Genomic DNA, 27,646 nt, shown 5'->3' on the forward strand with positions numbered 1-27,646 from the left:
CAGGATTCCGTAAAGGCTACTCAACAATAGACCATATTCACACTATCAATCTAGTGATTGAAAAATGTGCGGAATATAAGCAACCTTTATATATAGCTTTCATTGATTACGAGAAAACGTTTGATTCAGTCGAAACCTCAGCAGTCATGGAGGCATTGCGTAATCAGGGTGTAGACGAGCCGTATGTAAAAATACTGAAACATATCTACAGCAGCTCTACAGGCACCCTAGTCCTCCATAAAGAAAGCAACAAAATCCCAATAAAGAAAGGCGTCAGGCAGGAAGATACGATCTCTCCGGTGCTATTCACAGCGCGTTTCACAGACCTGGATTGGGAAGAATTGGGGATAAGAGTTAATGGAGAATACCTTAGTAACTTGCGATTCGCTGATGATATTGCCTTGCTTAGTAACTCAGGGGACCAACTGCAATGCATGCTCACTGACCTGGAGAGGCAAAGCCGAAGGGTGGGTCTAAAAATTAATCTGCAGAAAACTAAAGTAATGTTTAACAGTCTGGGAAGGGAACAGCTGTTTACAATAGGTAGTGAGGCACTGGAAGTGGTAAGGGAATACATCTACTTAAGAGAGGTAGTGACTGCGGATCCGGATCCTGAGACTGAAATAATCAGAAGAATAAGAATGGGCTGGGGTGCGTTTGGTAGGCATTCTCAGATCATGAACAGCAGGTTGCCATTATCCCTCAAGAGAAAAGTTTATAACAGCTGTGTCTTACCAGCACTCACGTAGGGGGCAGAAACCTGGAGGCTTACGAAAAGGGTTCTACTTAAATTGAGGACGACGCAACGAGCTATGGAAAGAAGAATGATAGGTGTAACGTTAAGGGATAAGAAAAGAGCAGATTGGGTGAGGAAACAAACGCAAGTTAATGATATCTTAGTTGAAATCAAGAAAAAGAAGTGGGCATGGGCAGGACATGTAAGGCAGCACTTAGTAAGTCATGTGAGCATGAGTGCGATCATAGTTTTTTAAATCAGATATCGCGACTACAGAACGCAGGCTTTCCCAGTTCTGTGATCACTTCAGTATGCGAAGCCATTTTGCAGAAAGAGAAAAGAAGTTCCGATGCTTCCCAAGAAGAAAACAAAGACAGAAGACTAGCGCACGTGGTGCCATACCTACACAAGCTGTCTCACAATCTGAAGAAAGTTTCCAATAGACATAATATTAATTTGGTTTTCAGTGCCCCCTGTAAGTTGTCCTCGATATGCAATCGCATGAACAAGCGCGACAGGCACTTGTGCACCACTAATCATAAAGCTCGTTTCACTGAGTGCAGGCGCAATGTCATCTATCAGATACCGCTAAGCTGTGGGAAATCTTATATAGGTCAAGCGGGACAGTGCTTCAATGAAAGAGCTCGTCAGCACAGCACTAACCTAAAGAATGGCTATGGGAGTCATTTAGCTGGACTCTGTAACAAGTGTCAATGCACCCCCATATTTGAAAAGACTAAATTCATAGGGAAAGGAAAGAGTAAGAAGGAAAGGGAAATAGTAGAGGCCTTTCATATAAGAAAGGAAGGCGTTAAATGTGTAAGCACTCCCTCTCTTGCCTTGTCGGGAAAAGAAATAACATTTTTGGAAGAGAGATTAAAATGATGATTTGCAGATGTTTTTGCGACTGATGTGCGCATGCCTATGCTGAAGAAGGTATAAATGTCCGGTGATTTTCAAATAAACTTCCAGTTGGCAGTCAGCGCTCGTCTGTGGTATTTGTTTCTTTGTGTCCTCGTCTTTTTCGCGCTGTTTCACCCCCGTTCTAAGTATGAACCAACTAGCCCTCATCAAGATCTTACTATTGCTTCGCGAACCCCGCGCATATATTCTTTTAGAATTTTTTTTTGCGCCCCTCAGCTGGTGCACAGGTGGTGGTGGTAACAACTTTATTTCGTCAACAGAAAGGATTTGGTTGACATTAATGGGCTTCCAGGGTGCATGAGGCGGCCGTCCGATCGGTTCTTCTAATGCCACCTGTTATGGTCGTGAGGCCCTGACTTCCAAAGCCCAGCTGACGGCCTGCAGTTGGACCGCCGGGCCCGAGCTGGACACCGCATCCTCCGACTCTTGCTCATTAGAGAGCTGCCATTCTCTTTTCGGTTTTAGATTGTCGCAGTCGAATAAAATGTGTTTTAAATCAGCCTTTGTGACCCCGCAGAGCTTACATTCGGGCGTGTAGACTGTTAGTTTGCAGCTTCCGCCAGGCCACTTGTTGATGTTTATTAAGGCTTTTGTCCGGCGGCGGGAGCGTCCTTCTATTGTTTCTGTAATATAATATTTTCTCGTGGTAGGTGGTCAAGGTCTCTCTGGCCGACCTCAGGAACGGCTCGCCCACTGCCCGGTTGACGAAACCTCGGGCTAAGTTGTGGGCCGCCTCGTTCTCAGGATGCGACGCGTGGGCCGGAACCCATATGATTCTAATCGGTCTGACATTGAAAGTTTGCGGTTTTAGGATTTGTTTGGCGGGTTTGCGGACCCTCCCTTTTGCGAAGTTTCAAACGGCTGTTTTCGAGTCGCTAAAAATCGTGCTGGCTTCAGTGCTTATAATGGCTACGGCGATGGCCGCTTCCTCCGCCTCGTGTGCCTTTTTGCTCCGCACAGAGGCGGCTGAGATTGGTTTTAGGTCCATGCCCACGACGCCTATCGAAAAGGCATCGTGATCACAGAGCTCTGCAACGTCCGTACAGACTGCCTCCTTATGGTTTGAATATTGCTTGTGGAGGGCTTTGGCTCTCGCCTTCCTCCTTTCTGCGTGGTGTTCGGGATGCATGTTTTTCGGGATTGGATCTATGCTCAGATACTTTTGTATGTCTCTAGACATTTGCACGGCATCCGTCCCTATGCATTCTTGCCTGATAACCATGCTCCTTAGAATGTGTCTTCCCGTGGGTGTTCTTGTTAGCCTGTCGTACTGTGCGATTTTGTGCGCCTCAATTAGCTCGGGAAGCGTGTTGTGCATGCCTAACATTACCCGCCTTTCTGTTGATATATACTTAGGGAGATGAAGGGCTACCTTGTATGATTGTCTTATGAGGCATTCAACCTTGTTCTTTTTCGTTGCCTGAAGTTTGAGATAGGGGAGAGAATATACTATACGGCGGAGCCCGAAAGCCTGCACTAGCCTCCTCAAATCTGTTTCTTTCATTCCCTGGTATTTGTTAGCTATTCGTCTGATGAGCTGTTGGTTTGTCCAACGCAAGCGACTACTTCGTTTAGTGTAGTTGTGTTTTTCTCGTTGTTTTGAATGTGCATTCCCAGGATTCTCAAGGTTTGTACTTCTGGAACTTTTGTACCATCAACCCTAACATCCATTTGTGCCGGGGGATCATTTTTCTTAGGTCTGTGTCTGATAACTAGGAGTTCGGATTTTTGTGGCGAGCACATTAGTCCAACTCTCCTGGCGCATCCGGTCACTATATTCACTCCCGTCTGTAGCGGGCTCTCGATATCGCCTTCGTTTCCCCTGACTATCCAGAGGGTGATGTCGTCTGCGTACAGAAGCCGAGGATAAGTTTGGTATGGCGGCAAGAAGTTTGGCCATGGGTATGAGGGTTATGTTGAACAGAAAGGGTGACAGCACTGACCCCTGCGGTGTGCCTTTGCTTCCTAAATGTAGTGTATCCGACTTGATGCTTTCGAATGTTATTTGAGCCGTTGTGTCGGTTAGAAAAGCCTTGATGTATGAGTATATTCTCTCCCCCACGTTTAAGTCGGAGAGGGCATTCATGATGGCATTGTGGGTGACATTATTGAAGGCTTTGGTGAGGTCCAGTGCCATTATTGCTTTAGTGTTGCTGTTATTCGGTGTGTTTATTACCTCTGCCGAAAGCCTGAGCATTATATCTTGCGTAGACTGGTTGGGCCGGAAGCCTATCATCGTGTGCGGAAAGAGATTGTGCTTGTCCATGTGGTCTTGTAATCTAGATAGCGCCACGTGCTCCAACAGCTTCCCTAAGCATGATGCTAGGGATATGGGCCTGAGGTTGCTTAGTTCAAGTTTCTTGCCTGGCTTGAGTATGAGCGTTACCTTGGCGTGTTTCCCCGTCTCTGACAGCCACCCATACTTCCAGCACTTGTTAAAGTACTCCTCGATCCCTTCAATAGAGTCCTCGTCTAGATTTCTTAGTATTTTGTTCGTCACCCCATCCACTCCCGGAGCGGAGGATGTTCTAAGTTTCTGCATGGCCGCCTTTACCTCTGCTGCCGTTATGTTTTCGTCAAGTTCAGGGTTGGGGTTGCCGCTGTAGTTGGGAAGCGCCAGGTTTTTCGTTGTGCATAGGTATCGGTTTTGTAATTCCGTTATGATTTCTTTGTCATTAAGTGTGCTTGCATGAATTATGCGTGCTACGTCCCTCTGGTGAGCGGCTCTGCTGTTTTCTGGGTCTAGAAGATGTCTCAGAAGCAGCCATGTGTCTTTGAGCCCCAATTTCCCGCTCATTTGATCGCATGTTTGTCCCCATTGTTGTTTTACTAAGTTTTGAGAATGGCTTTCGATTTTTCTTTCTAGTTTGGCTATTCTAAGTTTTCTGTTGTGTATTTGTTTCATCCATCTTTTTTGTAAGCTATTATGTGCCTGCCACATGTGTAATAATCTGCTGTCAACGGCTTTGTTTTCGGCTGCTATCTCTATCGTCTTGTTGGTGTGCTCTGCGTCTTCCAAGAGTTTGTGAATCCATTCATTAAGGTTTTCAATCTTCTTGCCATCTGCGTTACCCTATCTCCTTTCTCTGAATTTATGCCAGTCTACCACGCGTGTCACCCTTCTTCTTTCCTTCTTGAGCGTACTGCTGGGTATAGTAGTCTCTGTAATGTAATGGTCGCTCCCTAGGTTTTCGTTCGTGTTGTGCCATTGTGCGTCTACTATGTTTTTGCTAAGGTCATATCAGGGCATGTGTTCGCTTGCACACTGTTCCCTATCCTAGTTGGCACCAGCGGATCTGTCAGGAGCGTGTATCCTTCGTCCTGAACATGTTGCCAGAGGCTAGTTCCTTTTTTAAATCTGTTCTGTAACCCCATGCCATGTGTTGTGCGTTCATATCCCCGACTACTATTAAGGATTCGTTTTACTGATTTTTCTGGCTTCGTTCATGGCTTTTATTATAGGGGAGGATTCCGCCTTGGGGGTGCTATATATGTTTAGAATGAAGATCGGGGCCTCACTTCTTTTTAGCGGTATGACCTCTATCAGGAGGCAGTCTGCACCGTTCGAATGAATTTCGTGCTCTATTGCCGTTAGATTTCTATGGACCAAGAAGGCCGTGAGTGGTTTTTCTTCCTTGCCGTTTTCATATGTTTTATAATCCCGAACCCTAACCTTTTTCTTGGTTTCTTGTAGGGCTATGACATCAGGGATTTTTTCTCTCTCAAGGTTTTCAATGTGGAACTCTAGGTTCTCCCGCTTTCCGCGGGAGCGGGAGAACTCCTACAGTATCATTGCCATATTCTTATCTCCATCTGGCCCTTCCCCATGATTGGCTTTAGGGAGGGAGATAGATTGCGCTGTGGTGGAGGCCATGGGTCCTGGGGCCGGAAAGAGTTTGCCCATCACCTTAACCAGTTGCTTGTCATGTTTCTGTACTAGCTCGTTTGTAGCCTTTGCTGCGTTTGTAAGGACTAATTACTTGTTCTGCTAAAATTTTATATTCTTCCCTGGTCTCGTTTCTGGTAGCTGTGAAGCCTGCTTCTGTTTGCTTCAATATTACTTTGCCTTTCCTCAATTTTATCTAATCTCGTTGTCATTGTTCTTAATAGGCTCATTACTTCCTCGTGATTCCATTTTTCGTGATTCTCTGAGTCTTCCATCAACTTCTTTTTTGCCGGTGGCCCTCTTGCAGGTGAGGGTGCCCTCGAGGATGCGTTTGACGGGGGGAGGGATGCCCTCCGCGGTTCCTGTGTTAAGATCACGGGTTGTTGAGCAATATGTGTTTTACTTTCTTGCTGCTGTTGCGTTATTGCCTTCATTAGTTCCTGAATGATTCTTTCCTGTTTTTGTATGTTTGCTTTCAGTTCTTAATTTCATTACTCTCGTGGGAGGATTGCGGTGTCCCGCTCACCTGATACGGTGCTCCTTCCCGCCAGGCGTTCGGTAACGCCGGGTAGGACTCCGAATGGTCTCGTTTTCCTCGGTCGTTACCCTTTGCTCGGTTTCTCGATCTGCTTCTGCCTCGCTGTTGCTGGTACTGTTTCGGGTGCGAAGGTTGCGCTCCTTGTCCCTCCGGTCGCTGAAATTCCACTTGAGGCTTGCCATTTCGTTTATTCTTTCCCTTGGTGGGCGGTCTCTCATATGTGATCTTGCATTGGTTGGATCCCGTGAAATGTTCTCCCTGGCACAGGATGCACCTCGGCGTGCACGTGGGCTCGTCTTGAACCGGATGCTCATCGACGCACCTGTAGCAGAGATTTCTTCTTTCTTCCGGACACACGTCCGAGCAATGTCCCGGTGTTCTGCAGTTGTAGCATGCTTCCACTTTGGGTCTGAAGAGGTAGCAGTTGTGGATTTCTCCGCCGAATCGAATGGAGTCCGGGACTCTCTTGGTGTTTGCGAAAGTGATGAGCAGGGCTTTCGATGATTTTCCCATCCTTCTTGCGTCCACAATCTCTAGCTGTGCGTTGACTTCAACGATGTCGTCCATGATCTCGGCGTGGCTTTGGTCTTCTAGAACGTGATACGCCATCCCCTTGATGCTGTTGTCCGGTGCCGCTACCTAGGCCCACGTTGAATAGACTTGGTTTAGGATTTTGATATGTGGTACTTCCGCGTATTTCCCTGCGCGTTCCATAGAAGGGGTGCTCACGGTATAGGAGTTGTTAAAAGGATAGATCCTTACTTGGTCATGTTGCTTAATTTCCCCAAAATTCACTCCGATGTCCAGGCACAGGGCGTACAGTAGTGTAGTGACCGTGTGGACTCGGAGCCGAAGTCCGCCTCTCGGCCAGTGTACGATCTTGTAGTCGCTCTCTGGCAGACGCGGGAGCGGCTTCTTTTTATATGGGCGGCGTCTTATCGATGGGCTCACCCCACTGGTCTGGACGGCCTTGCCGGTGGCGTCCGTCGGTGTCATAGCTGTATCCTGTTGGGCATTGGCGTCCCCATGCTTGGGGCGAGCTCGATGATGGGCTTTGATGGCAGCCTGTATCAATAGGCTTCGGTCTTCATATTCCTCCGGGGAGATTTCTTCTCCGTCTACGGCGTACTCCATCGCGACAGCGTCGGCGACGGCTCGAAGGGCCGGCGGCGACGCCGATAGCGTCCCTAATCGCGCTAGGCCTCACGTAGGCCCAGCTCGATTAGTTGCGGCCGGTGAACGAAAATGCCCCTAAATCGGCAAAAATGCGCCTTGCGGGCCTCAAAAAACAGCGGCAGGGTTCCAGGCACTCTCCGTGACCTTGTTGGAGCAGGTACGGGTCTTCTGGTACAGATAGTGGCTCAGAAAAGACGAAGAACTAGGGAGCCCATACGGAGCACATCCGCACGACTCGACACGCCAAGCGTTTCCTCCTCAGCTGGTCCACAAAGCTGCCGGCATGGGCCGTGCCTTGTATATGTATATTGTGACGCTGTGATACTTTCCACAAGTTGCCGCTCTTCTGTCTTTCCTTTCTGCGACGCGTCCCCGCTGCCCTGTTCAAGTTGCCCCATCTCCCGCTAGAACGCACCACGCGCACTGGTGCTGCGCTACGACCGTTTTCTTCATCCTTGCCTCGTGTCAACGGGAACCTAGCTGCCACTACTCTCCGCCCCCGTTCCGTTATCCGACTTATGTCTCACCCCTCCTGTTTTTCTTTTTAACTGACCTCCTTGCCTTACATGCATGAGCCTCCGCCTTCCTTTTGTCCTGCATTGTTGCCAAAAAGGGAGCTGTAAATATGCCAAAGCGCCCGCTTTGCTCTGTGGTGAACGTGATTTAATTATGGATGCGGGACCTCACAATGGTGTGACGTAATGCCAGCGCATTTCTCTCGCATTTACAGTTAAAATGGCCCATAACTTTCTTTGGCTCGGACTGCTGACATTATATTAATGAGTGCGTGCACTCTGCATTCCAAAAAAGAAAGATAATGCGAGAGGTATAAGGGGAGCGCACCAGTGAAACGAGACAGGAAAGACTCTGTGCATGCCACTGGTGCGCTCCCCTTTGTGAGACATGTCGAAACTAACAATTTATTATTCTTATGCGAAAAAAATAGCATATCACACTTTGTTTGCTCTCAGGTTTATCCACGGCTGCACCGACCCTTACAGCTACCGGTTTCACCACTGGCAGATAATCGACAGCTTCGTCTATTTCACGCACCACCTAGTCACGATCCCGCCTCCAGGTTGGATCTCGGCTGGTCACTTACATGGAGTCAAGGTCTTAGGTGAGCTGCCCTACAAACGTGGTTATACTGCTTCGACTGCGCGCCTGTTTTACTTTTCTTATCCTGCTGAATTATCCCTACTGTTGTGTAATGTTTCATTCGCTTGAAGGACTGCTAAACCCACGAGGAGAGCCGAGTGAGCGAGCCGTTTCTCTCTAGCCATTCGCTACCTTCGCCGCCAGGCAATTTGGTCTCTGCGTGATGACAAAAAGTCACGTTTGCGCTCTATTCTTTTTATCCACCCACGTTCGCTTGACAGGAGACCGCGTTCTTTGATGTACAAGCTGCCGCCGCTGAAAGTGCGTTACGATACACGCTTCACGTGATTGTACACGGCACCTGAGGCTCGTGAGCCTGTTGGCGTCAGCATCCAAGTGTAAATAATGGATCGGAAAAGCCTTGAGAGGAGCGTGCAACCGCTTTTTCATTATAAGAAGTGGTTCAGGCGGCCTATAAGACCCGTTTGCTACTTTGTTGACTTCGTGAACGTTGCCGCCAACTTGATATAACGAGGCGAACTTGCGCCATTAAATTGTACGCGCTCCCTGGCCAGTGTTGTACAATCTCGAATCTAAGCTATCAGTCAAGAGCGATTGTCCTAGAATGTAGGGGCGGCGCACGTGTAAATATGAAACGGACAGGAAAAGTATTCGGTGATTGCCTGCCCCACTATCAACCTTACATTAGCTGCGAGAAAAATTACAATTCCCGCGCGTTAGAATGCTCGGCCGTGCGCTGACAGCGCCATGAAGCCGGCATGCATCATCCAAAAGGGCGTTTCGAAGCATGTTCTTGGGGTACATCAAGGAAAGATATAGACCAGAATACGCTAGCCTCGCACCCAGACTAACCGAACGCATACTCTCGCACCCGGATTGCCCGGTCGACCAGCGCCATATTGTTCTGGGCTGCCAAAGTGTGTTCGCCGGCGACCAGTAGACATGGCAAGCGCCAGCTCTAGGACTCCAAAGTGCGGAAATGTGCCCGTTCACGTGGATCCAAAGTACAAGAAGTCATCTGGGCACCATTACGTCGTGTTTGGATGCTAAAATAACCAGCGGAAAAGGAGCATGTTGCTTAGCGCTGTTTGCGAAGAGCACAATACACGCAGGGAATCGTGCCGGTGAGGTGTTTTCAGCCTGCACCGATTTCCATCCGCAACGAAGAATGACAAGCTGCGCCACCGGTGGATAGCTGCAGTGAATAGGAAGAACTACCAACCCAGTGAAAATGCACGAGTGAGTATTCGATCTGTGTATATTTTGGTGCCACGTTCAACTTTGCGCCCTACGAACGTAATATGTGTAACACGCAGGTTTGCTCCGAGCACTTTCTGGACAACAAGCCTACAGAGCAGAATCCCGCGCCGGTGCTTCGCCTTGGCTGGCTATAACAAGAAGGCAAGCCTTTTCGTGTTTTCATTCAGGCAGAGCTCCCGACGGTTAAGCGGAACAGATGAGTTTTCAGTTAGCGATACTTGCAGCTGGTGCACGGCATGACCATTAAGCGTGAACGACAAGTTGTAGGCAATAGTATGCTGCCCTGCTGGTGAGCGTTATTGCTAATGAAAGTAAACCGAAGTCCGCTCGTCACGTAGCATGCGTCCACAAAAACGTAAACGACGACTGCTCGTAGCCGAAGGTGTTCTTGCAGCGCGCCTGTCTTTACGAGCTGCAGTGTTGCAGGTGTCATTCGTAACGAATTCATTTGAGCCTCCTGAGCTCTAAACTGCGTACGGGCTGCTTGGCGAGGAAAATAAGGTGCTTAATCATTGTTGTTTTTTGTAACAAAATTTGGTCGTTCTCACCAGCTTTTTTTTTTTACTGGTTTTTCTAAGGGAACGCGAACAATCCGATATGGCCTCGCGCAAGCGAGACAGGTCTGATACCAGGTAGCTGCAGTTGGTGGGGCTAATTTTTTGGAATGCAGGTGCGGTTGTTGTCTTGTACCAAACGGGTCCCTGATGATGCAGCTTTAAGTAGGGATGGTAATTTTATGTGCCCTGTCATGGTTTGTGCAACTGTACAACACCTGCATCTGTCATGCTCGCCCTGTTAAACGGGCTTTGACTGCACATGTAGTTGAACATTATAACTACTGCAGTTCCTCACTTTCCAATGAGTGCAGGTTTAGCATCATATGCTACTTGTTCGAGTGCTGTAGGCTTGTGTTCTGAATGTTGTACTCTTAAGTGGTTGCACGATACAATTGGCCTGGTGTATTTTCTATTTCATTTTGAGATGACTTTATATCTTCGCAACAGTGATGGCATGGGAAAGAACTCCAGCCCTTCTTACTATAACATCTATTTTGTTTTCAATGTGCAGGTGGTGAAGGGCAGGCGTCTGCTAATCAGGCAGTCAAACGACCTCGCCAGTTGGTTGCCAAACGCGGCCAACCCAGTAGTGACCATGACAAACAAGACCAAACTGAAAGTGCAGAGGACAATGTTCTGCGTGCTTTAATAAAATGTGGCACCAACACAGTGCTGTAAAATCCTTCACAGGTTACGTGCCAAATAGCTCACACGGGTTCTAGCATATAGCGCGCGGTTTGTACAAACGTAATAGCGCACTTACCCGATATATTCGCTTCTGCAGTCTGCACAGCACTCAGTGTGACCATTGCGGACTTGCATGAGGTCTTGAAGTTTGATTGAATCGAGACAGCGAAAATGACAGGTTAGAAAAAACGCAAAACAAGCCTTCCGCCCAGCTAAAAAGCCCAAGTTTCGCTTTCGTGCCGGGTCGCATCTCCCAGCGTGGCAGCCCAGGCCTGCTACTTCGCGGCGCTTAGGATAGATGGCGCGACCGGCGCTGATCAATATGGTGGCGCGCTTAGAATTCACGGTGTTCTGGTGTATAGCGAAGCAGAGAAAAGCGAGGAGCAGCGACTTTTTTGTATTGAGCTTCATGTTAAGCGTAATAAAGCAAATACACTTTTAACAAGTTTTAGTTGTGGAGGCACGGAGTGGCCGGAGTCAGTCCGGTATGTGGCGGTGATCGCCTTGGGGATCAATCGCATCTGAATGTTTCCGCGAAATTGAGTGACGAGCTCCCTCTCTGCAGTATAAACATGTACTTCTAGATGGATTGCATGTTAATGCGTTACCACTCTTTGGGTATTTCGTGCGCTGTGTGTCCGTCTGTCCGTCCGTCTGTCCGTCCCTCCAACGTTACTAGACTAGGTTCAGTTGTCAAACTCTCCGAAGGCGCCGTACATCGCGGATGCCCCCGTGTCTTGGTTTGCCGCCAGAGGGCGGGAGCACCGCAGGTACGCGGGCGCAGCTTTGCGTTTGCGAAGGGGCTCGGGTCCTCCGACTTCGAAGCTTACGTACGCAGCAAGTGTTTTCACCTATGCGCCTTTAGATTTATGTATAGACTCGCGTTTAGGAGAGTGATTAAAAAATTTTCCGTAGCTGTGAAAATGCTGCGCTGCCCCAGAATGCGCTGTGGATTCCTTAGTCCGGGGCCGCAGCAGCCCCGGCCGTCCACTGCGCTCTATTATTCAGCTGTTGCTGATAAGTAGCTGTAAGTAGCTGATTAGTAGTTGTTATCAGCTGTTGCTGCTTAGTACTAATTATTTATTAATGCGAACGCATGGTATGACTCGTGAGGCGATGTTAGCGCGACCATACGATGGTCCAAAAGTCACAGGAGCCCAAGCGAACCAATGGAGGCAGTTCGCGACGCCAGTTAAGGCAGCGTGGATTAAGGCAGAGTGAATTAAGCGATGTTATTTAAGGCACAGTTAATTCAAATAGAGTTAAGGCACTCGAACCCACGACCATCGGGGGAATCTTTCGAACCCGCGACCGTTGGTGTCAATTAGCGCGATGTTAATCAAGGTCCAGTTTGTAAGATATAATTAAGGCGCTCGAACCCACTTACTTTCTTGGTAATTAAGGCGAAGTTAATTAATCTATAGTTAGTTAAGGCACTCGAACCCACGGTCGCTGGTGAGAGTTGAAGCCTCGATCTTTGGTGGTGGCAATGAATTACCTAACTAGGTGAAATAATTAATTAATGACTAAATTAAGTAATTCACTAACAATTAATTGAACAACTATTAATTATTAATTATATATATATATATATATATATATATATATATATATATATATATATATAATATGTATATATATGTAATCAATTAACTACGCATTATCTAACTAGGCGGATTACAAATAATTTGAATATCTCCAAGCTACGGCAAACAACATTACCTTGGTTGTGACCAGCTACGCGGCATTCGCATATGTTAAAACTCTGGCTGAAGTTAGCTGGGACACACGGCATATACACACTCTCAGCACTTCATTTCGGGACGAAAAGAAAATGAAACTAGCACTGTTTCTTTCATCAGAGCACCGCATTCACAAGTGCAATGTTGAAACCTACTTGAGCTTTGCTCCCCTGCAAGCAGACTTGCACATTCAAAGTAGGTTATCGCTCCAGGAACGGAGCATAAATATGCATTCGCGTCACCGAATAAAATTGGATGATACGGCGGGTAAACATTTCAAAACGCACACGGCATTTAAAACGCACAAGAGTGTCGCAGAAATGCACCGAGACTGCAGCAAAACACGCATGTATACAACGCGCCAAAACAGATAAACAACGGACAGTGCTTCGTCGCCCCGTCCGCGCCGTGCCGACTGAGCAAAGTGCGACAGCAGCGCCACGAGATGCGAGGATCGGTGGTGGGTCCACGCAGTCACGGGAGTTTGAAAATTGAACCTAGTCTAGAAATGTTGCGTCCGTCCGTCCGTCCGTCCGTCCGTCCGTCCGTCCGTCCGTCCGTCCGTCCGTCCGTCCGTCTGTCTGTCTGTCTGTCTGTCTGTCTGTCTGTCTGTCTGTCTGTCTGTCTGTCTGTCTGTCTGTCTGTCTGTCTGTCTGTCTGTCTGTCTGTCTGTCTGTCCGTCTGTCTGTGTTTGCTTGTATGTATATAACCGTTTTCTCGCCTACCTGGGTCACTGGGTGGTCTATCGTCGAATGGTTAGCACATCGGGCCGCTGTTTGAGGTAACAGGGTTCGAAACCAACCATCGGAGTAACTTGGGTCCTTGAGTATTTATCAATGTTTACGTACGTGGCACTCTTCAATCAACGTTTTTCATGCCGACATGAGTCAGCGCAGATACTCTTAGACGCAGATTCGGAACACTGGGAACGAGCCACTCCGTCTATGATGGTCTTCAATAAGCCTCCTTGATGCCAAGTTGTGTCACTGGCTATGTGCCAGTAGGTGTGTGTTGCTCTTCAATGAGCGTTTTTGACTCCAACTTGCGTAACTAAGTATCTGCCAATGGGATTGGGCCGCTCTACAATGATCTGCTTACACAAAAAATGATCCCTTTAAATGTGTCCGATGTTGAGCCACATCGAAGCCACGTAAGTAAGTAAGTTTATTTCGACCATCACGTCATACATGATGATGCAGGGGGACCGATGTAAAAGCTGTCTTTCAACAGCTTGACAGAGCAACGGCCCCCCTTATTTGGCAGTAGCATACAAAGTCAGAAAAAAGAAGATACACAAAAAGAAGCACTGCCCACGGCGGTCACATTACACTACAGAGCAATATATAAACATATGCAAAGCAAAGGCTGCATCTGGTACATAACTTAAAAAAAAAGAATGAGTCATACACACATGGCAAAAAAAAAAAAATGAAGGCTTTTAATGGCTTACACAATGCAATGACATGGCAAAGGCACTTTAGCAGAAAAAACAGGAATAACGCCGAGTAACACCATACTTCTGTAAAGCGATTTGGCTTTAGTTGCATAAAGAAATAAGAAAAAGTTTAGGAAAGAAAGCAAGCCAAGAGTGTTCGAAATGTGGCATATTGAAGTGTTATATCCTGTCTCAATAGGTCATTAAGAAGGTGTGGAAGCCGGTGTTCTAACGTTTGTAGCCCATATGTTGTTCGAAATGTTTTAATTTCCCACATATCCTTATTTCTTGTGTTGTAGCTTTGTTCACGCCTTCTCAGGCCTGAAAGAGCTTGAATAAAAGATGTTTTGTTTAAATGTTCTTGCTTAAGTGTTCGGCTGAGGCGATAGTCGTAGATTTTTGTTGCTGGAACTATATTGTGTTCTAAAAATATTTCTCTTGTATGATGCAACCTCGGTAATTTCTTAACAATACGCATTGCTTTTTTTTTGTAATACAAGTAATTTGTTCAGGTTTGCCTGTGTTGTAGTTCCCCAGATAGGCTACAATAGTTAAGGCGAGAATTAAATAAAGAGTAATAAACTAACATCATAACACAAGAGGGTAAGATTTCACGGTTGCGATAGAGCAGACCAATTATTTGTGATAATTTGGAAGTAATGTGGGCCACATGATCGTCCCAGGACATCTGCTGGTTAAACACAACGCCCAGAGTTTTAAACTGGGGTACTATTTCTAGAGGACAAGATCTAAAGTATATTTCTTTTGTCAGAGTAACTTGTTTATTGTTGGACCGAAAAACAACTGCTTTTGTTTTGCTCACATTAATTTGCAATGCATTTTTTTGTGTCCATTTGTCTAGGTGTTTGAGCATGCAGTTTGCTGAATCTATTAGATCATTGACATTTTAGCCGGATAAGAATATGCTCGTATCATCTGCGTATATGATAAATTTTGCGAGGGGATATACGTTGACAATGTCATTGATATAAAGATTGAAGAGAAATGGACCGAGTATACTTCGTTGCGGAACACCGCAGCGGACAGGGAGAGTTTGTGAGATGAAGCCATTTACACTTACAGCTTGTCGGTGATATTCCAGATACGATTTGACTATGGATGCTGCGTGCCCGCGATAACCGTATCGTTCAAGCTTCCGGAGAATTAATTCATGATTTATAAGGTCAAACGCTTTTCTAAAATCAATGAAAATACCCAAGACTATACTGTTATGTTCAAATTGTTTTAGTATATATTCCTTCTCTTCTAAGAGTGCGAATTCTGTTGAAAGGTGCTTTCTAAACCCATATTGTGATTTGGTGAGTATATGATGTTTGGATTCAAATTCTGTAAACTGTTTGTGAAGAGCTTTTTCTAATACCTTTGAGAATATTGGAAGTATGGATATTGGGCGGTAATTGCCTAACTGGTTCCTGTCTCCCTTCTTGAAAAGTACAGAACAGCGCGCAACTTGCATTCCATGAGGAAATACAGCATTTGCAATACAGAGATTAATGATGTGAGTGATGTAGGGCAAAATAATATCCAGAATTGATTTTATGGGCCGTATTTGTAGTCCATCTATATCACGTGAGGTACTATTTTTGAGCTCTGTGAAAATTGTCATTACTTCAACTTCAGTCACAGGTTTAAGATATATCGTTTTGTCCAACAGTGGGACGTCATTTGAGTCGTTATCCACGTCTCTGTCACAAGAAAGACGAAGGAACTATTTATTAAACTCGTCCGCTAGATTTTGGTCGGACACATGTGTCCCATTTAATTTCAGTGATGTAATTGCTCTAGGATTTGTATCATTAGTTATGAGGGTGTTTAGTTTTTTTCAAACAACATCACTACGCCATTTAGTTGATTCGAAATCACTTATGAAATATTGATTCCTAACTTTCTTAAGTATCTTGTTCAGGCGGTTACGATAGGTTTTAAAGATATGCAAGTCGCCCATTTCCTTCGTTCTGATAAACTTATGGTAGAGTTTATTCTTTTTTCCTATCTTAAGCAGAAGATCAGGTGTGAGCCATGGTTTGCGGGTTTTTTTATTTCGCTTAAATGTCTTTATGGCAAACCAAGCAGCGTAAATTGATTTCAGAATAGCAAGGAAGTCCTGATAAGTCAGGTTTGCGTCACGTTCCGAAAGAACAGTATCCCAGTGAGCTTCAGATGCACGCTGTCTAAAAGCGAGAAGGCTTTCCTCCGTGATCGCTTGATAAGAGAATGATTGTTTGTCTCCATTTTTGAGATTTCCTTTCAAACACAAGAATATCGGCAGATGATCACTGATGTCTGAGATAATTACACCACATTTAGATAACTTATTCGCAACATTTGTTATGAACAGATCTATAAGGGACGATGATCTAGCTGTTATGCGCGTTGGTAGCTGAATCATGTTAGAAAGCCCGCTAGCCTTTAGTAATAAGTCAAAACTTTTCTTCGAACTGTCATGAGCACGCATATTTATGTTCATATCTCCACCACAGACCATTGTAAGGTTTTTGTTGGAGACAAAAGAAAACAACGATTCAAGAAAGTCGAAAAAAATAGGATTGCAACCCTGAGGAGGACGATAACAGACAACGAAAAGAAAGTTTTCTGCAAGTATTGATAGAACTTCATAATCTGCTGTGCTCCGAGTAAACTGTGGTAAGAGCTCAGGTTCATGTTCACAATTAATTAACAAACAGACGCCACCACCACGACCTGTATCACGATTTAAGAAGAATGTTTGATAGCTAGGAAACCTAGGAACTTCTGAATCATCCGTAGCCCAGGTTTCTGTTAACATAATGACATTGAATGTCACGTCTAATTGTTGTAGCAGGTTAGTTAAACTAGGTATTTTGTTTCTAATTGACTGGGCATTGAGATCGAGGCATTTGAGAGACTTAAAAAAGGTTGTGCCAAGGTGACTCGTAAAGTCACTAGGGATAACATATGTATCTGACACGGAAACCATTGTTAGCTAAAGGGTAGGAAATAAAAACGCAAAATGGCTCAAACAAGCCTAGCAAGCTCACTTGCCTTAGATACAACAGTTGCGGTCGCGCCGTCAGTCTTTCTGATAAGAATTTTGCCATTGTTGTGCCAGACATACTTATAACCTGCACTCTTCGCCCATTCCTTCACGTCCCTCAAAAGTTCCCGGTTTCGCTTTGTCAAGTTTTCAATGATCCGCATTTCTTCATTGGTACTGCTGTGTAGATGCCTTTTGGACCACCACAGATCCCTGATCTTTTGATTCGTGAATCGGCAGATGATACCAGGAATCCTATCCTTCCTTGACGGCAGTCGATGAACAGTGCACACATCGTTCTCGGATAACGGTGGCAGCTCATTTTTGGCGGCTAGTTCATTCATTTTAGCTAACAGGTTTTCGTTGTTTGTTTGCGCAATGCCATGAAATTCAAGATTCTGTCGTCTATTTTGCCATTCGAGGTCATCGAGCTGAAGCATAAGACTTTCCAGCTTTCGGTCTTCTGTCTCAAGTTTTACGATTCTTATCCTCAAATCTTTGGTGTCACGTTCATTCTGCTCCGTACGGGATAACAACTCAGTCATCTTATCAGACATGAACTGAACTGACGCTTCAATGCCGTCTACTGTCTCTTTTAGTGGCAATAACTCATCAACTTTTGCATTCATGTTTGTAAGCATAGACCACACAGCCTGTAGGTTAGGCACTTCCGTTTTTTCAAGTTTTTCTGTGCGGGATTTTCCTGCTCTACATTGTTGACACCTCCAGTGGTTGCGGTATACCTCACCCTTCGATTTCAATGTCGCCTCAGAAACGCCTGCACAGTTGCCAGCATGGTATACACCCTCGCACACACTACAGGATACGGTATCACTGGTCTTATCCAACTGCTCTTCGCAGTTGGAGCACTTCGTGACATCAGACATAAGAACAAACTTTGGCAGCAGCAGTAGCAACAAGAGGAAATAAAAATAGAGCGTGCAAGGTGAAGCACAAACCTATAAAAGTACAGTAGCGGTTTTTAGAGCGTAGGTTCCGTGGCCACTGCTGCTGCCAATATGCCTTGCGCAGCCCGATGACGCCAATATATAGCCGCTGACTGCAGCGCCAGCAGACAGGAGGTGTATCCACGAGCGGTGATGCGGCAAGGTGTCACACGCGCCGTCCACGTAAGCTGCCCATGTCATGGAAGCCAGCAACACCAGGTAGTATGCAGCAGCTCAGTTGCGCCGATGGAACACGCGTGAAACCAGCACGTGTCGTAGCGTAGATCCCTCCGTGCGCAGAGTAGTTCTGTAAAAGTACCGTAGCGGTTTTTAGAGCGTAGGTTGCGTGTCCACTGCTGTTGCCAAATGCTGTCGAAAGGGTTTCTCGAAAACAGCGACCCGACGAATTCGCGAGCGGTGCCATGAATGCAGTGTGTATATGCAGCTCTTCATTGAACATCTCGCCAACTTGGGTCACTGAGTGTGGGCCACTGGGTGTGCGACAAGTGAGAGAGCGATTCTCAGCATTCGCAGGCGCTTCTCGTCTCGGAGGCCACGTCGGTACTTGTCAGCAGGGCCACTAGATGGCGCAGCGCGTCCAGAAAGAAGCGTGTGAGAGGAGCCCGGTTGCTGAATGACGCGTATCTCAGCGTTCGGAGGCACCGGCGCGCCATGCATTTCCGATACCACGCGAATCAGCGCAGTTTTTAGGGAACCATGAAATAGGAATCACGATGCAGTATACACCCCATAAATAACTCGTTTCAACGGTTGTTCGCTATATAGATAGCATTCTAACGCATTACCGCCAATAGTCAGCGTCACATAGGTTCGGGCGCAATTTCTCTTGCTGTTCTTTTTCGTTGCAATTTTTTCAGTGAGGCCTTATGGGAGTTATTTCTGCTCAGCTGCTAGAATATTCGAACAGTAAGGCGGAGTATCCAGCCCACTACGTGTCAGAGGCTATTATCGTATGCAGGAGATACATGTTACGAATACGCGCACGATTGTGTAATGACCCGTTGTACAAGAATTGGAATATCCAACATGTTTCCGACAAATGCCATCGCGTTTCATCCCCCTGTGTCTACTATAGCTACTGCAATAAAAAAAAAGCGCTATGCAGATTCTACGCATATGCTGAAATTTATGTGAACCGAAGCTTTCGCGAAGCAGCCGACTAAATCCGATGCGTGCAGTTGTCTTTTTTTTTTTCATTTAAACTACACGTAATCTCCAGCGATGTTTATATTTAGACAACGCACAGGTCACGACAATAATGTCATGCAATGTTTGTGCGCCACGTGATTAACAAGCTCTGCCAAAATTCAATGAGCTAGTCATGCGGACGCACACGGTAAGACATCGACAAGGACAAGTGATTTAAGAAGGACGAAGGAGATGCCTCATGCTAGTCTAGGAAAAAATGGTGACTGTTGCATGCACAGAGGAGTATGACACACGTCCAAATACGTTGAATTATTTTCCATACCCCTTGTGCCACTGTGGCAGATAGAAATTCTGGAGATAGACGGAGAAAATACGCCTGATGTCGTGCGCTTCGCTCGCATCGCAGTTGTCATTAGGAATATGCCAGAGTTTAGGCACGTGGTGTGTCCCCTTGAATATGCAAAATGTAGGAAACCAAACAAGGCTAAGGCGCTTACGGCATGTCTTGGAGACCCATTCCTCATTCCGGAGGAGATTGTGTGTCACCTACCAGTGGCATATACCAGTGACACAAATCTGAGGTAGCCCAAATTTTAATAATTTAAAGCTGTTCTATATTATGCAGGGTTCCATAAGCAGGTATTTTCCCTTGACAAGTATCTATGAGGGAACGCTATATTTACATGGGTAGTTGTTTATGCTTCGTCCGAGGACTCCAGTTCACCCGCTAACAGCTTAGTTAACTCTTATCGCAAGACTCACCCGCACAGTTTGGAACTTACTATTATATTAGCGTTGATTCCATCTACTGTCGATGTTTTCACCGAACATTGCGCAATGCGACTGTATGCCCGACGCGAATAGTGCTTTGCTTTCTGAAAGATACGCGAGCACCAGCGATTGCGCTGGAACCTTCGGCGAGTTACGTATAAAAAGCCGACGTGCTTGACCTGCAGATGAGATATTCGACGAATATGCTGGTCGCTATCTTTGTGCTGAGCGTCACTTGTTTTGCCCGGTCCAGCCAATCAAAAGTTATTCCTCTGTCACGCAAAAGCTTTTTTACCTAAGCGGTCTTTCACCCAGTTCAAATACTTTTTTATTTAAGAGGTGTTGCGCGTCAGACACACGGCACCGACGATTAGTTTTCAGTGTGTCCTTCCGGACACGCTACCGAAAGCCTAGCACTAGAGTTGGAAACAAAATTCGCAAGATAAAGTGCTGTACCTCGAAATACCGAGTGAAAACTTATCGTATTACACGTATTTCAAATACATATAACAATGCCAGAATAAGAAACGTTAATGCCTCGTCCGTGCGGCGCGGGTCTGTAAGCGTCATCACGTGACATCCCCAACCCGTTCGACCTGCTTACGAGAGTACAGAAGAAAATGAGCATTAGCGCGTTTACTATACATTCTGCGAGACAAAATTAATTTTTTTTTATTGTGAGCCGAGTGACAGAAAAATAGGCGTTTGCTTATTTTCTTTAATATATGATAATTGCTGTTGCCCACTTGTTTTGAAATTACTCCTTTTCGGCTGTAAGCGATCGACAAACTCCGCTTCCAGAAAAGACCGCTTCTAAAAAAGCAAAAGAGATCGCTCCCTGTCGTGTGTCTGCGGGAAAAATCCTATTCGCGAGAAGCCTTTATACTCATAAAATTTTCCAGTGCCGGTGTCACAGGTGTAATAAATTCTTAACTCAGCTTTGACACTGCGTCTATCTTCTTTGTCACTACACCATGACATCTGGTGGTTTTAGTTGTGAGGGTATCGGGCCGACGCCAGGTGGCGCAGAATCACAGGCACGAGACTGTAGGCAACGATGTGTGGCGGGGAAGGAGAAAATGGAAGGCGTGTGTGCGCTGTCGGCATGCTGGGAGCGCGCGACAACAAATTGAGTGAGTGAAATAATCAGCGGAGCAAGGCCGCCTGCGGTGCGGCCGGACGGAACGCAGACTGCGTGTGTGTGCGCGCGCCGAGGATTTCCCGAAATAAAGAACGTGCATCACAAGTGGGTGTTCGTCCGACCAGACCTGACACGGAGGACCGAGAATCGTCTCGTGCCACCTGCGCAGCCCCTTCTTCCATCGTCCAATGACTATCGACCTCCGAGACTTCAATGGAGAGACTCGCGGCTAATATAGCTCAAATTCTGCTCACCACGTCGCTGAACGGCATGGTTCGGCTTGACGACACAACCAGCATGGCTAGGTCCGCCAGGACAACCGGCGCGGGGCCAACGCTCACCATCAAAGGTGCACCCGTCCCACTTCCGAAATTCAGTGGCTACCAGGTCGGACACTTGCCACAAGACTTTCTGGAGAATTACTCAGAGTGCTGCGATATTGCGGCGATCCCCCCTGACCGCCGATTGCTTCCAGCAGCGTTGGAGGGGTCAGCCAAACAATGGTGGTGCTTTTCAGGTACGCACACCGACTGGCAGTCTTTCGTGTCCGAATTTGCGGCGGAGTTTACCACCGTTGACTACAAGTTTAAACTAAAAGCAGAGGTAGGTCAGCGAACGCAGCATCCGGCAGAAAACCTCAAGCGGATCATTAACGTCATTGCCGAATACTATGACCGTATAGCGGAGCTTTTTCAGATGCCGAAGAGGTGGAACGCGTGCGGAGACAAATGCATTCGACACTCTTAAGACCTAACAGCCAGCATGAGCTTCGCAAACCTGCAAAATTGGAGAAGGCGGCCGGCATGGAACGCGCTTGGCATTAGCTGCGCTACGCGCCAGCGCCGCGTATTCCACAAGCAGCAGCTGACTTCGTCCATTCATCTCCGCACAACACTGCAACGCCCAACCAAACCCTTCCGGCCCAGCAACGAGAGTGGCAGCTGCAGCCTGCGGCAGCTTCGGCTTCTGAGTGCCCGCGGTCAACGACGCTCCACGCTGGATCGTCGGAGTGGAACCCCTCACCTGGAACTGTGCTGGTCGCTCGCGCGCTGAACACACGGGGCAACTACACTTCGGTGCCGCAACAACTCAGGAGAGCGCCTCAGAACTTCGGGTTTCAAGCGACGCAGGGTAACCGCGATTCTAGCCGCCAAACCGCCCTATCACGCGTCGGCGGTGTGGCGGTTTTGGCCACATTGCACCCAATGTGCTACTGCTAGACTACGTAGCTAACCCTGCTATTTTCACTGCAATTACCCGGCACACTTACATGCAGACTGCCCGGGAAATGAACGAGCGTAGCCACTTTACCGGTCGATGGCTACACGACGTCCCTGCAAGTGCTCGCAATAAGCGGATATAAAGAACCACTGCTTAGACTGTTGATTGGTAATAGTGTCCTTTATACGCTCATGGACGCTAGGGCAAGCGTGAGCTTAATAGGTAGCCGCGCCAACGCAGCGGCCCAGTGCGCGGGAGCCACCTTCAGGGAAGTAGCATGAACCGTGAGACTTGCTCAGGGCTGGTCTCTGTGACATAGAGGCCACTCCGCTACTCGCGTTTAAATAATATTAACTTGCACAATGCGCTCGCTTGGATCACAAAAAGGGGAGTACCTCGCAGGCACTTATCGGCAGAGTGCTTCGGAAGTTTCTGCAGCCCATTTACTAAATCTTGCATGCCAAAAAACTCCTTTGATTTATCCGCGATAGATGTATTTTGCTGATCGCGATGGGTAACTCGATATAGAACGATTTCTATACCCTTCAGGTCTCGTAGTTCGCAGGCGGCCGCGAACTCGGCTAGGCAATCTATACGGGACTTCCGACGACCTCGCACATTAGTTAAAAAAGAGGAGGGGAAAAATAATGGTGGAACAGGTCTGTTCTCACACCCGAAAGGCGACGAGACACGGGGTATTTCCATAAAGTGCTATGTCGAAAGTACAAGTCGTCGACAGTGGATAAGCTGCACTGTCATACACACATACGTATATATACCAGAAAATATCTCGCTCCTGAACGAATCGGAAGACTCCACCACCGTTTTCTCTGCGACACACGCTATTCCGCTACTCGCGTTTGAAATAATAATAACTTGCACGATGCGCTCGCTTTGATCACAAAAAGGGGGGCATCTCAGTAGGCACACATCGGCAGCGCGCTTCGGAAGTTTCTGCAGCACATTTCGTAAATCTTGCATGCCTAAAAACTAATTTGATTAACCCAAAAATAGATGCGTTTTGCTGATCGCAATCGGTAACTCAGTATAGAACGATTTATAAGCGGTTCTGGCCTCCTCTTTTCGGACTCGCACGTGTGCAGGCGGCCCTGAACTCGGCTAGGCAAAGTGTACAGGCGTTCCGACGACCTCGGACAGCATTAAAAACGAGGAAGAGGTAAAATGGTGGAAGTAATCGCTTCTCTCGCCCGAGAAAGGCCACGAGACACTAGGTGTTTTCACCTTGTGCTGCGTCAAAGGCTTGGTCGCCGAGAGTGGATAAGCTGCACTTGCATATACATATACTGTGACGCAGCAAATATCACGACAGGAAGAGGGCGAAACACCATAGACGAGGTAGAATGGCGAGCAACCGGTCGTGCGTTGAACGGCGGAATTATACGCAAAGGTCACGAATGGCAAAATTGCGTCCCAGTTTCTGTGATCTGGTTCGCTGTACATGGCTAGCATGTCTGACAGAGTGCGATGAAATTGCCCTGTTAGGCCGTTGGGATGGTAACTGGAGGTAGTCATGTGGGTGGTTCCGGAGGCTCTGAGTACTTCGTCTACTAGTTGCGAGAGGAATGCCTACGGTCGCTGAGGAGGACGCGAGGAGCACCGTGACGCAGTATTAAGGCTTGAAGTATGAATGCAGCATCTTCAGAGGCAGAACTCACACAAGCTGTTTCGGCGTAGCGTGTCAAGTAGTCAACGGCTGTCACAATCCATCGTTTACCGGTGAGAGTCACAGAAAGAGGACCATACAGGTCAATGCCAACGAGTTCAAATGGTTGCGACTGACAAGGAACCGGCTGCAGTTGTCCGCTTGGAGATGATGTACGGAGCTTTCGACGTTGACATAGGGCGCAGGAAGCGACATACCTCGCTACACTGGCGGAGAAGCCAGGCCAGTAGAAGCGACCTTTGATGCAGTCAGAGGTTTTCTAGAAACCAAGGTGACCAGCAGTCATGTCGTCGTGAGAAGTTTGCAGGATATGAACACGTAGAGAGCGCGTAAAAACAGGATCCCAGCGTTGACCGTCAGAGTGATAGACATGACAGTACAGGACGCGCTTGTCAATCTTTCATTGCGTTAGCTGTTGACGAAGGCGGGCGTTAGGCGGGCGCGAAGCTCCTTGAAGGTGGTCTATGTGCGCCGACAGTAAGAGTCGGCAATCCATGAATACTTTGTTTAGCGCAAAACAACAGACACAAGAAAGACGACAGGACAAGGCGCTACTCTCCTGTCGTCCTGTCGTCTTTCTTGTGTCTGTTGTTTTGCGCTAACAAAGTCTTCATGGATTCGCACCAACTAGCCCGCCAATGCATTGTGAAGAGTCGGCAAGTTGATGAGATTGGAAGAATATGTTGTCGTGTGGAGGCATCCCGTCTACAGTGGCCAACGAGAAAGCATGTGAAGAGGGACCATGTGAAAGCTTGTCAAGGATGATAGTTGAAGGTCCATTGCATGGTGTCGTAGGAAGTGGACAACGAGAAAGTGCGCCTGCATCCTGGTGTCTATTTCCGCACTTGTAGGTAATGGTAAAGTTGTATTCTTGCAGACGAAGAATCCACCGACCAAGTCGTCCAGACAAGTTGTTCAACGTTGAAAGCCAGCATAATGCGTGATGGTCTGTAACGATGGTAAAATGGCGGCCGTGAAGATAAGGTCTAAACTTCTGCACTGACCATACGATAGCTAGACATTCCTGCACCCTGATGGTGTAATTCATTTCGGCGTTTGTCAGAACGCGACTTGCGTACGCGACGACCCTCTCACCTAAAGTGTCGTCTCACTGTAGGAGAATTCCACCAATGCCGTGACAACTAGCATCTGTATGCAGGAGGGTAGGAGCAGCTTCGCCAAAATGGCGAAGTACTGCTTCAGAAGTGAGAGCGCACTTCAGATCGGCGAACGCTGATTCACATTCGGGAGACCACACAAAGGGAACATTAGAACCCAGTAATTTGTGTAGAGGTGACGCTATTGAGGCGAAGCCTCGTATAAATCGGCGAAAATAGGAAGCGAGACCTAGGAAACTACGCAAATCATTGGTCTTTTCGGGAAGAGGGAAGTGCCGAACTGCCGAAATCTTCTCAGGATCAGGACGAATGCCGTCTTTGCTCACAATGTGACCTAATACCTTGATCGTCTTGCTCGCAAAATGGCATTTCTTGGTGTTTAGCTGAAATCCAGCGTTGGCAAGGCACATGAGAACTTCATCCAGACGTTTCAGGTGCTGAGAGAAGGTTGAGGAGGAAACAAAAATATCGTCCAGATAGCACAAGCAAGTTTTCCACTTCAGGCCACGAAGAACGGTGTCAATCATGCGCTCGAACGTTGCGGGCGCATTGCAGAGGCCGAATGGTATGACATTAAACTCGTAGAGCCCATCTGGTGTTGAAAACGCTGTTTTCTCTTTATCGTCCTCGTGCATAGGTATCTTCCAGTAGCCGGAATGCAGACCGATACTGAAGAAGTACTCGGCACCCTGCATGGAATCCAAGGCATCGTCTCTTCGCGGCATAGGGTATACATCCTTGCGTGTGATCTTGTTGAGTGCTCGGTAGTCTACAGAAAATCGAGCAGAGCCGTCTTTCTTGCAAACCAAAAAAAACAAACAAAAAAAAAAACGGGGGATGACCAAGCGCTAGCAGAGGGGCGTATTATGTTCCGTTGGAGCATGTCAGTGACGTTCTCGTCAATGACTGTCCTCTCGGCTAGCGATAGGCGATATGGTATACGGGGCACGATGGATGTATGATCTGTCTCTATCCGATGCGTCGTAATGGAAGTCTTTCCCAACGAAGCTGCATGCGCGTCAAACGCAGCTTCATGTTTTTGGAGCAAAGCAAGCAACTGTTGTGACTGCGAAGGTGTCAGGTCTGAACAGATCGCAGCTGCAAGAGCTGAAGGAGGCGCGGAGTCCAGTACAAGGAACTTCAGAGGAAGCTGGTTTAAAAGAAACAACAGAGATAGACTCCGATTCAGTGGCGCAAGCCAATGTAGTGCCTTTAGGGATGAGAATGCCTCTGGCCCTGATAGTACTGAAAAAAAAAAGATAAATCTTTTGGAATGTTGGGTTTGTAGCGTAGAGAAGTGCAGAGCCATGATCAATCCAAACCAGCCCTGATGCAAAGGCTATCCCTCTTGCGAGACAGCGTGCCGGTGGTAATACGAGCACGTCGCCGCAGTCAATGACATCAGACGTGATAGTAACAATGCTTTGATGGCGAGTAGGTAGCGCGGTATCTTCCGCAGCAAGCAAGTGAAGTGGTGCGTCATCTGCATGAAGTGAATAGGTCGTGTCGGTCATGTGGAGAACGCGTTGACCGCAGCAGATGGAGGCGGAGGCCGTAGAAAGAAAATCCCATCCCAAGGAGTTGCTGCGTACACGAACATAGCACTGCAAATTGTACGTAATGCAGAAGTCCATCGATGTTTCGAAATACGAGCAGTCCACATGGCGGTAGATCAAATGGTGGCCGCTTGAGCAGCGAGTAGCGTAGGTCCATCGTAGGGGGTCCTAACTTTCTGGAGTCACGAACACAATTCACGGTGGATAACTGAAACACTAGCACCAGTGTCTATCGAAGCTTCCACTTGTACACCTTCTACTACAACCAATATCATATTACACGGACGCGATGGAGGAATTTCTGTCCTGTCATTCGATGCAGCTTTTCCTCCAAAAGCTCCATAATTCAGGTTTCCGGACGACGCTCGGCGAATTGAGAAGCAGGTCTAAGTGGACACGTAGAGCGGCGAAGGGGTGACGGCGAGCGACGTCTCGCAGGACGGTACGTCGGAGACGTCTCGGATTCTACAGTAGCCGATGGAGAGCGGCCGCGCGGTGGAGCATAAGGACGGCGTTGGTCATGGAGGCTCCCTAGAAGTTGGAAAGTAGCTTCGGGCGAAAAGTCATCCCCTTCGTATACGTCATATCCCCGCCGCTCGTCTTGCTGGCGCTTGCGGGAAAAACGTGCTATGTGGCCACGATAGCCGCAGTAGTAGCATATGGGACGAGGAGGACACCACTGTGGATAGCTGGTTTGGTATAGTCGCGCTGGTAGTCATGGAAGCCATGTGGGCCGGCGCTGGTTTTGGAGGCATCGGTGGAACGATGACTGCAGTAACTGTGGCTATTGATGAGTGCGTTGGTGGGGCCTAGGGGTTAGAGGGTCCGTGTACGCTGCACCAGGCATGGACGCCATTCCTCCTTGACAACGTCTTGCAGATTAGTATCCAAGGCATGAGAAGGCATAGGTCCTACGGCGAAGCCAAGATGCTGTAGCTCTTCTC

General features: G+C 47.4%; 1 protein-coding gene across 1 annotated transcript in view; it reads left to right on the forward strand.

Annotated features, from left to right (window-relative positions):
- LOC129386042 (cytosolic endo-beta-N-acetylglucosaminidase-like) overlaps positions 1-27,646 on the forward strand; it is a 476,321-nt gene that overhangs the window by 58,401 nt on the left and 390,274 nt on the right. Inside the window, exon 2 of the mRNA XM_055073273.1 lies at positions 8,232-8,380. Coding sequence (XP_054929248.1) covers positions 8,232-8,380 — 149 coding nt within the window. The remainder of the gene's footprint in view (positions 1-8,231; positions 8,381-27,646) is intronic.

Source organism: Dermacentor andersoni, chromosome 7 (genome assembly GCF_023375885.2).
Source record: "Dermacentor andersoni chromosome 7, qqDerAnde1_hic_scaffold, whole genome shotgun sequence".
In the NCBI taxonomy this organism is placed as follows: domain Eukaryota; kingdom Metazoa; phylum Arthropoda; class Arachnida; order Ixodida; family Ixodidae; genus Dermacentor; species Dermacentor andersoni.